This window comes from Anas acuta, chromosome 21 (genome assembly GCF_963932015.1).
Source record: "Anas acuta chromosome 21, bAnaAcu1.1, whole genome shotgun sequence".
NCBI lineage: Eukaryota > Metazoa > Chordata > Aves > Anseriformes > Anatidae > Anas > Anas acuta.
Window position 1 is genome coordinate 7,388,589 of NC_088999.1, and position 15,737 is coordinate 7,404,325.

Consider the following 15,737-nt stretch of genomic DNA (forward strand, 5'->3'; position numbering starts at 1 on the left):
CGCTAGAAGCCCAAAGGGCTTTATGCAGCTCACCCTCCTATCAATAACGGGAAACAAAAAGCAAATAACCCGCTTCCAACTGCAGGAGGAATTTATTATCATCAATAATGGGAAACTACAGCAAGCAACCCGCTTCCAACCGCAGCAGGCATTCATCCCCATTAACCTGGGGCAATAAAATAAAATTAAACGCAGGCGCTGCGATCTGCAGATTATTTCCGAGCTGGAAGATGGCTCCGCGTGCCCCCCGAGGCCCAGCTGCAGCAGGCCCAGCTGAGAGGTGCCGGGCTCCAGGCCTGTGGCGGAGCCGCGCGGCGGCAGCCATTTTAAGAGAGGCTGGGAGGGAGGGAGGGAGGCCGCAGTCGCACATTGGCATGCATGAGATAGCAGGGGGGACTGGAATTGTACGCTTGTTTTTGTTCGAGGAGAAGAGGATTTTAATTGTGTGCTGGGGGGAGAAGGATAGCTAAGTTTCCTGGAGTATTATTACAGCCCTGAAAGGCAGCTGAGCCATTCAAAGCTGTTCTTTAACTAAAGAACGGATTGGGCTTGGGAACCTTCCATGTGCATTTCAGCTGTGATCAGCACTCAGCGCAAAATTAACCTGCTCCTAATTTTATTTTTTTCAATCAAATACCACATTAAAACCATTTAAGCTCATGCAAAAAAATATATTATATACTCCCTTCCTGTAACCCATTTTTCCCTTTCCAGACTAACATTGCTTTCAGAGCCATACCACCAAGCTGCAACCCCAATCAGCATCAGCAGTGCTGCTGGAGGAGAACCTGGCTGCAATTTCAGGACAAGAACTGCCCCCGTGATCCTCAGTAGAAGAAGTGTGAGCACACAAAATGTACAGCATTTCAACTTACCTTTTCTGGAGAGAAGGGGTCCATGAGAATTTCAAGGCTATTTTATCAAATGCAGGGGAACAAAAAAATAAGTCAAGGAAATTTCAACATCTACCAAAGGAACTGAAGCATTCTTTTAGATGCAGCATGGAGCATGTTCCATATACAGTGCTACAGGCTTCAGTAGATGCATTTGAACCAATATACCTAGCCACTCCCCCCAAAACCCCAAAAGAGGGGGAAAAATAGTCTTGCCTTACATTTCTTTTCAAAGCCACTGTAATTTTTTTTTGTTGTAGGGATCTACACTACACTATGATCACCATAAAGCCACTGCAACATTTTCCAGTAGTGACTCTGAAAACCAACCACACTCCCACTCTATCCAAGGGTTTCCTCTCAGCACAAAGCAGTACAAACTCAGGCCAACCATAGAAATGTACCAGTTTTATTACAAAGGTTCTCAAAATTCAAAATAAAAGCATCTTTAAAAAACCACAATATATTTCCCCCCCCAGACACAAAGATACACTGATCTCTCTCGCTTCACATACAAACACTGAAGAGCGGGAGTGAGACATCACTCAGATTCCAAGAGACTAAAAAACTTACGGTGGAAAAGGGAAAAAAAGTATTTAAAAAAATAAAACATTTTAAAAATAACCTGTGTTAAGTTAGCAGCATTATTAGAGTTGAAACCATCAGCAGCACTCCGTGGGAGGTACAGATCCTCTTATGGACAGAGGAATCCCCCTGAGAAAGGAGAGCAGCGAGTCAAAACTGCCTGCAAAACTTCTGCAAAGTTGGAGCTCAGCAAAGCATTTCACAGAAAGCTCATCTACCGATCAGCTGTACAAAACGAGATGCAAGAGAAAGGCCAGTTCTGATCACAAAAGACCTTTGGGTGTGAGATAATGTGTGGGAGTAGGAAGAGGAGTAGTTATAAAAATGTACAGAGCCCCATCTGCTGTTCCCTGGTACAGATAACAGCTCAGACTGCTGATAAAAAGTTCTCCCTGTTTACTGGCCTTGAGAGCAAAGAGAGGAGAGGTTCAACCTGAAAACATTTGTATGCTTCACTTCAGAGAAGTTTTTCAGTGAGCGACACATGTCAACAAGACGCTTCAGCTGGGCTCGGTTTGTCTGGTCTTTACACGACTTGGGAATTTCTGCCATGGTTTCAGCCAGGACACAGATCAGGACCGAGAACGCAAATTACAGCACACGTAGCTGAGGGCAGAACAAGCTGGAAAAGTGAAGCAGGCGGCCAGACGGGCAGTAACTCACTTCCCCCCTGCAAAGAGGGGCATAAGTATAGAAAAAAATGTATAAAAACTTCACCCCTTCTCTTACTCGAGATGCATAATGCTGCCACACTAACTGGATCTGCAAGATCTTGGGAAATGTTAACCACCACATTAGGGTGATTTTCATTTTGCATTTTCCAGATCTGCACCTGCAGGGCTCTTGGGCAGATTCACTCAAGCAATTTTCAGATCTGCTTTTAAGCTGCTTCATCTCTTTCCACAAGTTTGCTGCAGGGAGGTAGCCAACTCTATTCAAGAACTGCACTATTTGACCCTGAGAAGCGGCACCAGCTTGCAGTTACTTGCCATGGTGGAATCAGACTGAAGACCAAAGGAATAGTCAGTCTCTCACAGGCTTCGTTTGGGAATTCATATCTCCCATCAAAAAAAAAAAAAAAAGAAAAAAGAAAAAAGAAAAAAGTTTCATGGCCATCTTTCCACCTAACCTGAAATGCAGATACTACTTCTACTTAAATTATTCTTTTCCAAGGGCGGTTACTTCAGAGGAGAGTAAAGAAAGGAAGTGATTTTTTAAAAGACACACTAAGGAGGCAGTGGAAGGCAAGAGTGAAACTTCCCAGTCACCAATCCTGGGCAGTGCAGGTCTCTCTACTCCGCAGAATCCTCCCTATCTGCTCCCAGAGGAGTGCAGCAAGGAATAATTTACAGTTCTCAAGTCATTTATATATTTATATAGAAATATATACAGAAACATATATAAAATATAAATCCTGTGGAATGGGAGGCAACCGGAGAAGCTAACCTATGATAACTATGCACTGACAGGGACTGTCCAGCTGCAGCCATCTTAGGTAGATTTTGTCTCTTCCTTCACCCTGTGGAAGGAAATAGGGAAGAATTTGGTTTAAACAAGTACCTCAGGCTGTACCCAAGCTAGAGCTGCAGCCTTAAAAAGGCTGCTTAATGGCCCATCCTAAAATCACTTATCATACTGTGATGTCAATCTCCCCCTAAAACTAGTAACGTACTGAATACACAGTATTTTTGAGCCCTTTTCTTTGAGGGCTTTCACAGCACTTTATCAGGTGTGCTGTTCTACCTATGCAAACTTCTCCCCATGACAAAGCCATCCCAGCTGCCACATCTCCCTTCCAACCCCACAAGTTACACAATAACCCATCGGGGGAATGCACAAGGAAGTACAAAGGCAGCCAGTTAATTGCCAAGCCAAGAGACACAGGGCTCACCCTTTGGGTTCTGGTTTTTCCTCTTTTGCTTTTTCCTCTTCTTTTTCCTCTGGAAATGAGAAAGAAAAAAAAAAAAAAAGACATGGTAGAACGGTAGGAAAGCACACACCAGGCAAAGTTCCATGCAGCTGGGAGGGCTTCCAGTCTTACCTTTCTTTTCCTCTTCCTCCTTTTCCTCTTCTGTTTTCACACGCTTCGCTTTCTTAAAGTTGGCAACGTTTTTGCGCCCTCCTTCCCCTTCATCTTCAGAGTCAGAGAATTCTTCATCACACGATATTCTCTTATCAGAATTGCGGACTGAGAACGTGAAGGGGAGAAGAGGTTGTTTCAGCAGAGTTAAAAGTCAGAAGACACCAAGCACTAACTTCTCCAAGTGCATCTACACACGTGGGAAAGAACTGATAAATCTACGTAAGTCACAATTAGGCCACAGCGAAAGCACTTCATCTTGCTACCTGCCGTCTCTTTTCACTGATCACTTCTGACTGCTCCCGCTTAAGATCTAAGATCACATGTAGAGCTTGGATTAGATACAGCGTGATGTCTAGACTTGACAGCATAAGCAGGTTAACCAACTTCACACTGAGGAAATCTGACTGCCAGATCTAAAGGCCATCAGCCAATCTGGATAAAAACTAGCATTTTCACTGAGGCAGGCAACTTCTGGGATCAAACCTGATAGAATACTTTCTGGGAGACTGTCATTGCACCTACATCACAGGAACTGTTTAAATTCTCACATTAAGGCCTAAGTTCTTTCTTTATGGAAATTGTCTCCCAGGGAGACATTTCTCCCAGGGAGAAGAAATCTACCAGCCCCGCAGCACTCAGCTTCATTGCTTCATTACAAAATCAATCAGAACACTGGAAACAGATTCAAACTGAACGACTCCAGAATTAAAATAAATCTAAATCACGTATCCTCCTGTCTTTATAAGGTAATTCAGTTTAGTGCCTGCACAGTTCTGCAGCTAACTGATCCCGTTCAGCTTTGGCACCCAGAGGCCCAGAGCTGTACACTTCCCAGCAAGGCAATGCAGCTATGCCAGAGGCAAGTGCCTACTTGAAATGCGTTTCTCAGGATCTTCTTCCTCTTCATCTCCACTGTCTTCCTGAACAGCATCTTCGGGAATTGGCTGCATCTGGACACCAGGGGCATGAGGCAGCATGCGCAGATTCTCAAAGAGACGTTGCCTAGAGCCGGCCAGGAAAGGAATACCTCCGTCAGCAAGAAGCCACCCACGGCTCTGAAGCCCCCAGAAGAAGGTGTCAGTCTTGTGAAGAGGAGCAAACACTTACTTGATCTTCTCGAGATACTCGTTGGTATTCTGGTTAGTCATGTTGGAGGGACTGATGTGCAGCTTAAAGTCTGGTCCAAAGTACTCAAAATAGTCGTTATATGGAAGTTCTGCAGAGAAGTTAAAAAAGAACAAAAGCCCAAATTAACAATGGACCAGTAATGAAATACCTCATACCCAGTGGGCTTCAGTGCTACATAAGAGCACAACTGCATTTTCCTAGGGGTAGGAGCTGACACTTTCATAGCCCAAACTCAGATCAAAGCAGATAGCTTAGCAACAAGAGCCTAAGCTTACTTGGCAGTTAAACACTCTCAGTGCACACAAAAGTTTTCAGTTGAAGGTCATCTCATTTCAGTACAACAACAAACCTGCTGGGTACCTTTTAACGGAGGAGAGACCTACAGAAATGTAACGTAAGCAACAGCTACTGAAAATCAGAGAATTAAAAAGCTCTTCCATGGTAATAATCAAGAGCTAAAGAAACATCTTAGGGTTCCTGCCTCTCCTGCAGCAACATTGTGTCCCTGAGCTCTGTTACCAGATAGTCATTGTCCCTTTGTCTTGCCTCAAACATTGCAGGGGAGAATTATTACCGTTTGGGATTTCAGTGTCCAAAGCCACAGCAGTTTCGTAGGTCCAGCATCTAGCCACGTTGCGGATCGTATAGCCACCTCCTCCCAGCATCAGCATAGGCAAATTAAAACTTTTTACAAACTCCACACACTTGGCATGACCTGAAGCAAAGGCAGTGGGGAAAAAAGGCCATAGCTTCATGACATAAAGGACAAATTTCCCAGTGAAAACCGATTATTTGTGCCAGTTTAACGTAGGCACTGTACAATACAGTTCTGGCCTCTCAGGATCACAGACCAGGCCTTGCTATTTTGATGGAAGCACTGTACTCTTACCTTTGATGGTCAGATTAAAACAGCCCAGCCTGTCTCCTGACAGAGAATCCGACCCACACTGCAAGACAACTGCGCTAGGCTGGAACGTCTCCATCACTTTAGATATCACCTAAACAAGAAACCCATTGTTACACTTTCTCCACAGGACAGTGTCACAACAACACAGTAACGTCCACGTCAGCAAGCAACAAGAAGACATCCCTAGTGTTCCCACAGCTGTTGGCTCCCCTGTACTGGTAACACTGGGGCTCTTGCAATGAAAAGCTTACTGATAACAGGCTGCGATTGTTAGGGAGAAATACAGCCCCCGAAGAATCTCATAACAGCAGTCTGAGTCTCCCCAAAGAACGGCTCCACAAGTACCCAGCGATAAAGTATGATGCATGAAGAATCACCCAGCAAAGCCACTCACCGGCTTGAATATCGCCTCATAGGACTCGTCATCGATTCCATCACGGAGGGGGTAGTTGACAGCATAGTACTTGCCTTTGCCTGCACCAATGTCCTGTTAAAGAGAGGAGAGACCATAAGGTCACCAGAGAATCACCTACAACACAAATACATCAGAAGGCAAGAGCCAGTCGACCCCACCAGCAGGTATTTAGTGTAAGTGGGTGCATTTGTCCCTCTGCTCAGGGAACAAGAATCTACTACTGTCACCTTCATGTTGTTCTGAGCACACAGCCTCCCACTCCACTGGCAAAAACTCTCTTCCACAGCTGTAAAACTGGTGGTCAAAATTCTAGTTCCAACCAGATACCACACCTGTATCTGACTTGAAAGAGTGCCTTGTGGGACCAAACTGAGCTTGGAAGAAGCTGCAGGTGACCCAGATGCCATCTTCAGAGTCACTTCTCCGAGCATAATCCCACCAGAAGGCTGCTAAATGACCAATATCACAGCCGTGATTTTATGGCTATCCAGACCGTGATCACAGGACCAAAGCACCCACTCCAACAGCCAAGGCATCTGCCTCACGTATACACCTTTGCTCTCACTAAAAGGATGCTACTTTGAGAGCATTATTTAAAGCAGGAAAACCCAGGAGAGCAGTGCTTTTAGTTAAGAATTTCAGGAGTTTTCTGCTAAGCCTTCGTTCTCACCCGTAGGTCCCCTGTTCCTGGGAAGTATTCTCCGTACTTATGGAAGGACACGGTCATCACACGGTCTGTGGTATAGAAGGCTTCCTCCACGCCATCCCCATGGTGAATATCGATGTCAATGTACAGCACTCTCTGGTGATACCTAGGATCAGAAAGGAGTCAAAATGCTGCGTTTCTTCAGAGCAGGAAGAGCCCTCCCCAGCAGAGTACATGGGGAGAGGGCAAAGAGCTCGGTGCTGATCCCGAGGCTGCACAGCTCCAAGCAGCTGTCGCTCTGGTGTCTGCAGGCACAAGAAGTGTGGAGAATGGGCACGTGCCTCAGTCAGCAGTGGAACAGAATCACCACGGAAAACAAAGTGGCTTTGACTGCTGCAGCTGATCTCTGAAGGCAGACTTGACTCAGTTTATTCAGATTCAGCCAATGGACTCTGCGTTTTTACGTCCAAGCCTCCCACTGAGCTTTGCCTTGAGCCAAAAGCTGTCAGGGTGGTAACCAGCAGACACATCTTACAGCTGTGCCCCCTTTCTCTCGGGGGAAGGAGGAGGGCCTCAGAGCAACCACACAATGCTCCAAGCCTTCTGCTTCCCGCACAGAGCCCCAACGGGACACAGCCCTTCTGCAGAGAGGGCACCACATCCCGAAGAGGTAGCTCACTAAGACCTCCCCGAAATACACAGCTAAAAAAAGCGACAAGGAGTGGTAAGGACTCGAAGAGCGGTAAGGAATCCACCTACTTGAGGAGCTCCAGGATGGCTAGGACAATATCGTTGACGTAGCAGAAGCCAGAAGCCTCCGACTTCTTAGCGTGGTGAAGGCCCCCTGCCCAATTCACAGCGATGTCTGTCTGCTGCTTGTTCAGCTTCACAGCACTGGCTGTTGGGAGAAGGATTACAAACCGTTAGCACGAGGGCAGAGTACCCGTGGCAGGGACAGAGGGGTAAAGCACAGGTCCCTTGTCACCACCTCGTTTTTCCTCTGTGCTTTTGGGCACAAGCCCAAGCCAAGGGTTCGAACAGTGGCTGGCTCAACAAGCTAAGAGAGACAAGGGAAGAGCAACGCAGCCACTCCTGTGCCTGCTCACACTTTTAACAGCTCCCCATTTATGCCTCAGAGCACAAAATGTGCACAAACAAGCCCGCAGCATCTAGCTCGGGGCACGGTTAAAGACAGAGGAGATTTCTCAGGGCCACAAGCACGAGATTTAACAAACGGTTTTATCCCATATACGCTTGGGTCAGTCACCGAACATGCATTCAGACAAAGGAAGTTCTCTTCCCCCAGCTCCTTCCCAAACTTTCTGCAATTTTGCAAGTCTCCAAGGATGGAAACAAATGCTACATTCTGTGGAACGTGCAACCTTGGGACCGCAGAGCACGCTGCAGCCAGTGCTGGGACGCGCTGCTGAGCCCTGTTCCAGGAAACAAAGATTTCTCGATGTCACCGCGGGAGTAGCGGCCACCAAGCTTTAAGGCCTTTGCACAGCAACACGGTTTGGTAATACCAAGACTTTCTGCAACAAAGTATTTGAAAACAGAGAAAGCATTTTAAATGTTCCAGCTTTCGATTCCCTTTTGCCTCAGGCCCCGAGCCAGTGGCTTTAAGTAACCCCTTTCTGCTTTCCAGGCTACACCTACTCAGAGCAATATTTTTACAACTTTTTTTCCTGTAAAGCTCACATCGATTTTTTTTCTTTTTTTTAAATTAAATCCCTGCTGCAGCTGGGGTTTTGTCTATCACACGTTGTTCTATCACTCACAGGCTCCTTCGTCCAGCAGCTGCAGTAACCCTGACTCGTGAAGCTATGCACCACAAACACAAAGGGATCTGCCAGCGTGCAAGGCTTGAATTGTAACGTGACAAGAAATCTGGGTCTAATTATTAAAGAACTCAGAAAGAGTCCCAGGGCTTCCCCACCACCACCTACAAGGATTACATACATCTGCTCAGGAGAGGAAAAGAACAGATGAGTTGCAAGCTTACCCACAGAGCCTCCAGCAGAGAGCTGACAAAACTCAAACAACCCATCGAACACGGGGCAGTCCTCCCCAACGTTGACTTGAAAAGAATACACATGGATGAGTAAGACAAAGCCACAGATAAACACTAAAGCTTATGCTACCGATCTGATTTTAAAAACTAACCAGAGAAGCATTTTAATCAACAGAAAAAATAACCAGAAAGGAATCGTTGTACACAAAAACAATCAGCCTGAGGTTGCCTGATGAGGCAAAAAGGTTGCTGCTGCCGGGAAGCTGCTCCTGACCCTCCTGCACGCTGTAGGAGCACAGAACCAGTGCCAGGGGCTGTGCTGAGACAGGCACGCCATCTGCTGGGGCGCACCACGAAGGGATGCGGAACCCAGCCCAGCACCTTGGAAGAGTGAGCAGCGGGGAAATGCTGCAGAGCAGAGCTGTGCAACACCAGGACACGTCCCTAGCAGAAACCCCCGTGCCCCTCGTCACAGCAGCACGTTTATGGGATTTGGCTCTGCTCTGGCAGGGCGTGCTGCTCAGCACAGCCCCTGCAAATAGCCAGCAGCCCTCACCGTCATAAATCGAGGCAGTAACTGCAGGCTTGGATCCAAGCGAGATTTTGCAAGGTTTGCTTTCACGAGCAAAAAAAATAAATCTGTATTTTTGTAGCAATCTCTCTAAAATGTTTTCTTTTCTCTGCTTAATGGGAAAGGCAGAAGCTGCAGATCTCAGCATTAGAAACTCAACAGTACGCTGTCTTTAGACGATGTGATAAGGGAACTGAATGGTCTCCGTGCAGGACACAGACCTCTGAAAGGGACAATGGCCATCACGACACTCAAAGGAAGTAATTGTTCTCCCTCCCCAATTGTTTCAGCAGGGCATAGCAAATAGCAGAGTTTGAATAATTAACTCAAAGCAGCTTTTCCTGTGAAGCGAGGAGAATTCATCGGTTTCTGCATGCTTCCCATTACAGCAAATTAAACACTTTGCTTCTTAGGCTGCGGCGCAGTCTTCTCACCTCCTTGGACAGGCAACACGGCATTAGCAGAATTAAATTAGAAACCGTTCATTACCTTCACTGCCCCTCAGAACTTTGTGGGCAGTATCTGAGGGTTTTCCTCTGCTCTGCTGGCAAAGACAGGAGGAGCTGCTGTACAGCAGAAGCCAGGGAGGCTTCCCATGAGAAGCTGCCAGGACTACCAGGGAGGGAGGGATGTTAATAACTGGGGTCAATCACTTGGCTAGAGGCATAAAGCAAGGCAAGAGGTGCAGATGCTCTTTCCTCCTTCCAGTGGGTGGGTGAGGATCTTTGTATCCGAGACAGAGTCCAGAATGGACGTGGAAACATCCTTGTGGACATCCCAGCCCCTACCCTTTCCTGAAAGGCAAGCTAAAGCAGGCTACAGAGACCTGTCACCGTACCGAGGAGCACTGACCTTGTCTCCTGTACCACTAATCCCTTCTGAGCCTGCCGTGCTAGCTCTTTAGCCAGGCAGAGGCTTGCATTTTACAGGTCTTGTTGAAGAAAAGACCTGTCCTATGCGTGTTTAAGATTAAATTTTCTTATTTTGCCTCCTTCAGGTAAATATAGTTCTGTGGAAATACAGTACAGAAAATGTGGACTACCAGAGAGCAGAGTGGGTGTTTATGAGCCATATCAGCTCCAGGGGTAAACAGTTCACTGTGTAAATATGTACTTTGGTATATTAAGGCATATTATTTACTGTAGGAAGTCTTTCAGTATATATTAGTCATGTCTCTCACACGCTCGTGCCTAAATATCTATTTCAGCCGTGAGTATTTCAGCTCATAGCAGATTTCCAAGTGCCCCTACTTCAGACCTGAGACCTGTATTTCGTTTAATTTGGAAATTACACTGACTGCACATAAATGAATCCCATGGGCTTTTTTTCTGCTCTCGAGGAACGCAGTGTGCATCATCAAAACACTTTAAATGAACCCCAAGCCTTCCCCATCTATTTGTCCTTACTGGCTAGAAACCTAGGCAGTCATTGCCAAAGGACTTCAGCTCAGAGCTGCACATAAACCCAAAAAAGGTTTCTGTAATATTCAAGTTGCCAAGGGGTTTTCAGTGCTTTCACGGACTGTAGAGGTTGGAAGAGAACGGAGAATATCTCAAGGAAAAAAACAAAAACCCATTCTAACACCAAGTGGACAGGTACCATTGTGCATCTCAAACTTCCCCGCTTCCAAACTGCCGTTGCTCTGAAAAGCCTTCAGAATAACTGCAGGTTTTGGACGTGATTGATGAGCTTTTCTTAAATAAATAAATAAATAATAAATAACCCTTTCCCACCCTGAGACCTTTGGTTAAAGTTAAACGATCACAAAATGCACGTAGCTCATAAATAGAGTAGTTTGGTGATCTCTGAGCCAGGAAGTTAACTCAGAAGAATTTCCATAAGATCAAAAAAGACCCCCAGGCCAAAGGGTTCTCCTCAGCTCTTCTGGCATATTGGCTGGAGAGAGAAACACGTTTTTAAAACGCTGGATTTACCAGGTAAATAAAAAAACAAGTCAGGAGGAAGACAGCCTCCAAGGGTTCCTCCTGCTCTGCTCATCGCCACCTTCTAAAGCTTGCCCGGGAATCCCAGGCGCACAAACCCAGCACTGGCAGCACTACAGCACGACGCCCGCAGCTTACATCTCTGCATCTGCTTGCTGTACTCAGACATGTTATCGGGGCGGATAGACCTCAGGAACTTGATGTAGTCGTCGCTGTGGTACTTGGTCATTTCTTCTGCGTTTGCCTTGTGAGGGCGCTGCGAGGACAAAGAAGAGGAAAGGCTTGTTTGGAAACACGTCTCTGCCCTAAAGCCCGTTTCCAGTCTCAGATTTACTCCCAGGAAAGAAAAAAAAAAAAAAAAAAGAAAAAAAACAACAATCAAACCAGCAGCAATAGACAAGAGGAACTTATTCTCCAAGGCAAGGATGCCGTTAGCACAGAGTGGAACACATTACACATCTAGACAAAGAAATTATTAAAGTTACAGAGAGAAAACCAATTTTCCAGTCTCCAAAGCTTATCTGAGGCACAGAGCATCTCCGGGAAATGGGAACGGAAGAAAGGAGGAACCCAATGGTTCTCAGTACAACCATTGAAGTTTTTCTTTTCTTTCATTAATCTAAGAGCTGATGATTGAACTAACATCTCCCATAACATTTCTCCTCACTCACATAGATCTCCATCTTCCTGTAGAGGCCGTAGTTCAGCAGCAGGTTGTGGGTCATCCGGATCCTGTGGGGCTTCATCGGATGCCCTTGGCCATAATAATAGTTCCCAACATCACCTGGGGACAGAAAGGAGTTTGTTACAGCGGGGAAAAACACAAATTCCTCCCGACACGACCAGAGTGAAGCCACGGGGCCGTCACCATCTGTGGGTTTATCCCAGGTCACCTCCCCACCCCGATATTCCCCTGCCCCATAAAGCTGAGCTCACACTGCTCTCACAGCAGGCACCGCCGTGTCCCCCCTCCTCTCCCACGAGGTTTATTTTCACCATTTTTTTCACAAAATTTAACTGTTGGATTTTGCCATTTGGCTACGGGGCGCAGAGACCGAGGGCTGCCAGGATTAGGGGATGGCACGAGCGGCGGCAGCACCTGACGAGCCCTGGTTTATTGGGAAATCGCAGCGGGTTGTGCACGTAGTTTTAGGGCTCGCAGTCACTTTCGGGAGCAGGAGACCCAGCCCAGCCCGGCTGTGACTCAGCTGGGAGCTATTTCGTCACCGGCCCCAGCACTCAGCAAACTGCCACTTCCTCGCAGCTCAGCGGGATGGGAACGGCGCAAAGCCCGACCCCAAAAACCATTCTGTGGGTCCTGCAGCGAGACCGGGAGCCCTCGGTCTGCAGCGAGGGGTTTCGCTCGGGTGACAAATCACCACCAAATCCCAAACCCCCAAATTACAGCAAAATGGGGTGAAATCAAGCCTTGGGGAACTAGGTTGGGATGCTCAAAGGCCCCTCTAGAAGATGGGGGTCCCTGCTAATAAAGGGGTCACCCCCAGGGCAGATCTAACCCTACACACCCCCCATGCACCTTGGGGGCCCCAGGAGGGACCCCCGTGGTCCCCAGCTGCTTTCTCCCAGCCTCCCCCCTGTGCCCAGCCCCTTCCCAGCAGCTCGGTGCTGATCCCCACTGCAGTTTCCTTCTCCCACCTGAGTTTTATGGCTCAGGGACCTCATTTTGGGGCGTTACTGTGCCAAATTGCCCGGCCTAAGCTCCCTGCAGGACACCCGAGCAATCCACCTCCCCTAAATGCAGTTTACACCTTCCCCGACAAAGAAAAGCACACCTTCACCCCAGCCCCTCGTAAAAGAGCAGAAATAAAGCACTAAAACCTCCCCAGGGAGGGAATGAGGAGGGGACACTGCTTGTTTCATGGGGTCACCGTGCAGTGGGATCCACGAGGGTACCCCCCCTGCTCAGGGCATCCCCGCCCCGTGCCTTTTAGGGTCTGGGGTCGTTGAGGACCTGAGCAGCTCCCCCGCGACCCCACAACGCTCTCGGGGCGCAGGAGGAAGTTTGGAGGTGGTTTTGGTGCTTCCTGAGAGCGCTCCTGCAGGGCTCACGGCCCCGGCACCCCGCTGGGTTTGCTGTCACGGGGGGCACAGCCAGAGACCCCCCCCCCCCGGCTCCTGGGAAGCGCTTGAAGCCCTTTTTTGCCCTTTTTTTTGCCTGCCTGGCCCACGGAACCCCTCGCTCTGCTGCTCGCCGGCGAAGCACGTCCGCTTAGGAAGGAAAAACAGCGGTGAAAAGTTTTTATTTGACCTCGCAGACCCAAAGCCTCCGCATTAAGGGGGGGGGGACCCCGCAGCACCCCCACCGCCTCTGAAGGGCTGAAAACGGGCCCCGACGTGGGCCATTTACCACGGTTTTTACCCCAGGATGAAGGGCAGGACGTGGGGAAAGCGCCCGAGGAAGCCAGCGGGGGCTGCAGGCAGCTCCCACCCCCCGTTACGACCATGTCCCAACGAGGGGGGGGGTTACAGAGCCCAAAACCATCCCCCCCCCCCCACCCCCAGCTTTGGAAAAGAGAGAAGAAAGAAATCCGCCAGCCTGCAGCCCGAGATGGGACTGAACAATGCCCCAGGATGCTGGGACCCCCCCCAAAAATACACCGTGGGGCTGGCCCCGACCCAAGCAGGAGTTCCCGGAGAGCCTCTGTGCCCCCCTAATGGAGGCTCGGCCCCCCTGGACCCCCCCCCAAGCCCTTTTTGGGGGCTCCCCCAGTCCCTCCTGCCCCCTCCCCAGCTCTCCTTCTCCCTCCTGCTCCCCCTAGGGCTGCCCCCCCACTTTCCCCTTGCCCCCCGGCCTTCTCAATCCCCCCCCCCCCAACACCCCCTGGCCCTGCTGTGCCCCACACCCATCCTAACCCCCCCCCAGTGCCCCCATGGCCATTCTTAACCCCCCTCAGTACCCCCGCCCCCCCCCAGTGCCCCCTATACCCTTCCTAGCCCCCCCACTACCCCCCTACTCTTCCTAACCCACCCCCGTCAGTGCCCTGGGCCCCCCCAAGTGCCCCCATCACCCTTCCTAGCCCCCCCAGCACCCTTCCTAGCCCCCCTCAGTGCCCTCCCCACTATTCCTAGCCCCCCCCAGTGCCCCCCCCTTAATTCCTAATCTCCCCCATCAGCTCCCCCGGTCCCCCCCCCTTCCTAGCCCCCCTTAGTGCCCCCCCACTATTCCTAGCCCCCCCCCCAAGTGCCCCCCCAAATTCCTACCCCCCCACTCAGTGCCCCCAGCCCCTATCCTGCCCCCCCCTTCCTATTACCCCCAGAGCCCCCCCATACCATTCCTAACCCCCCTTAGTACCCCCCCCAATTCCTAGCCCCCCCAATTCCCCCCTCACCCTTCCTAGCCCCCCTTAATGCCCCCCCAAATTCCCAGCGTCCCCCCCAAATTTCTTAGCCCGCCCCCTAATTCCTACCCCCTCCCTCAGTGCCCCCAACCCCTACCCTGCCCCCCCACCCTCCCTACTCCCCCATCACCCCCAAAACCCCCCCATTACCCCCCAAACCCCCCCTCACACCCCCCCACCCCCCTTTTAACCCCCTTTTACCCCCCTTTACCCCCCTTTAACCCCCCTTAACCCCCCTCAACCCCCCCATGACCCCCCAAACCCCCCTCTCACACCCCCCCACCCCCCTTTTAACCCCCTTTCCCCCCCTTTTACCCCCCTTTTATCCCCTTTAACCCCCCTTTTACCCCCTTTATCCCCCATCACCCCCCTCCCCCGCCCCCCCCGTTACCCCCCCGCCCCCCCCGTCACCCCCAGCCCCCCCCACGCCCCCCCGAGCCCCCCCAGCCCCTCACCGTCGTAGTAGTAGCAGACTTTCCGCTTGGTGCCCTGCGTCAGCGCCATTTTCCTGCCGCCGCCACCGACCCCGCCGCCGCCGCCGCCGCCGCCGCGCAACGCAACCCGCCCCGCCGCCGGGCCCCGTAGCCCCGCCCCCCCGCGCGGCCTCTGAGCCAATCAGAACGCGAGGGATCCGCCCCCTTCCCGCCTGCTGACCAATGAGGAGGCGCGTCGGCGGAGGGGCGGGGCGAGTGGTAGCAGGCTAGGCGGAGCGGTGGGGGGGGGGTGTATGGGATGTACCATTAGGGCGCTGGGGGGGGGGGTGTGGGGGGATGAACCATCGCTGGGGAGGGGGGGGGGGGAAGGGGCTGTGGGGGGAGCGGGGGGGGCGGAACCATTGTGGAGAGGGGAGGGGGGGAGTGGGGAGGGGAGGGGGGAGGAACCATTTGTGAAGGTGGGGGGGGGGCCCGGTGAGGGACCCCCGGTGTGGGGGGGGCACCGCCAGGGCCCCGGTCCCCGTGGGGCTGGTGGGGGGGTCCCCAAGGTCCTGTATGGCCCCGGGCAGGCGCTGCGGGACGGGGGGGGGCTGAGGCTGAAGCCCTGAGCCCCTGCTGCCCGGCTGCATGGCCCCCCGGCTGCTGCCCCCCCCCGAGAACCGGGGGGACCCCGGTCCTCAGGGGGTCCCTGGTCCCAAAGTGCCCCCGGTCCTGAAGCACTTTTGGGGTCCCCACATGGTCCCCAGGGACCCAAAGCCA

General features: G+C 50.8%; 1 protein-coding gene across 1 annotated transcript; it reads right to left on the reverse strand.

The window, feature by feature from the left end:
• Positions 1-1,286: 1,286 nt before the first annotated feature.
• On the reverse strand, positions 1,287-15,166 carry HDAC1 (histone deacetylase 1). The gene is made up of 14 exons (XM_068657821.1): positions 15,000-15,166; positions 11,857-11,969; positions 11,324-11,441; positions 8,663-8,737; positions 7,417-7,555; positions 6,682-6,823; positions 5,991-6,083; positions 5,579-5,687; positions 5,264-5,404; positions 4,669-4,777; positions 4,433-4,563; positions 3,520-3,666; positions 3,370-3,418; positions 1,287-2,997 (listed from the first exon to the last, which is right to left on the reverse strand). The coding sequence occupies exons 1-14, from the start codon at positions 15,046-15,048 to the stop codon at positions 2,970-2,972; spliced, it is 1,443 nt and encodes a 480-aa protein (XP_068513922.1). The 5' UTR covers positions 15,049-15,166; the 3' UTR covers positions 1,287-2,969.
• Positions 15,167-15,737: the final 571 nt, after the last annotated feature.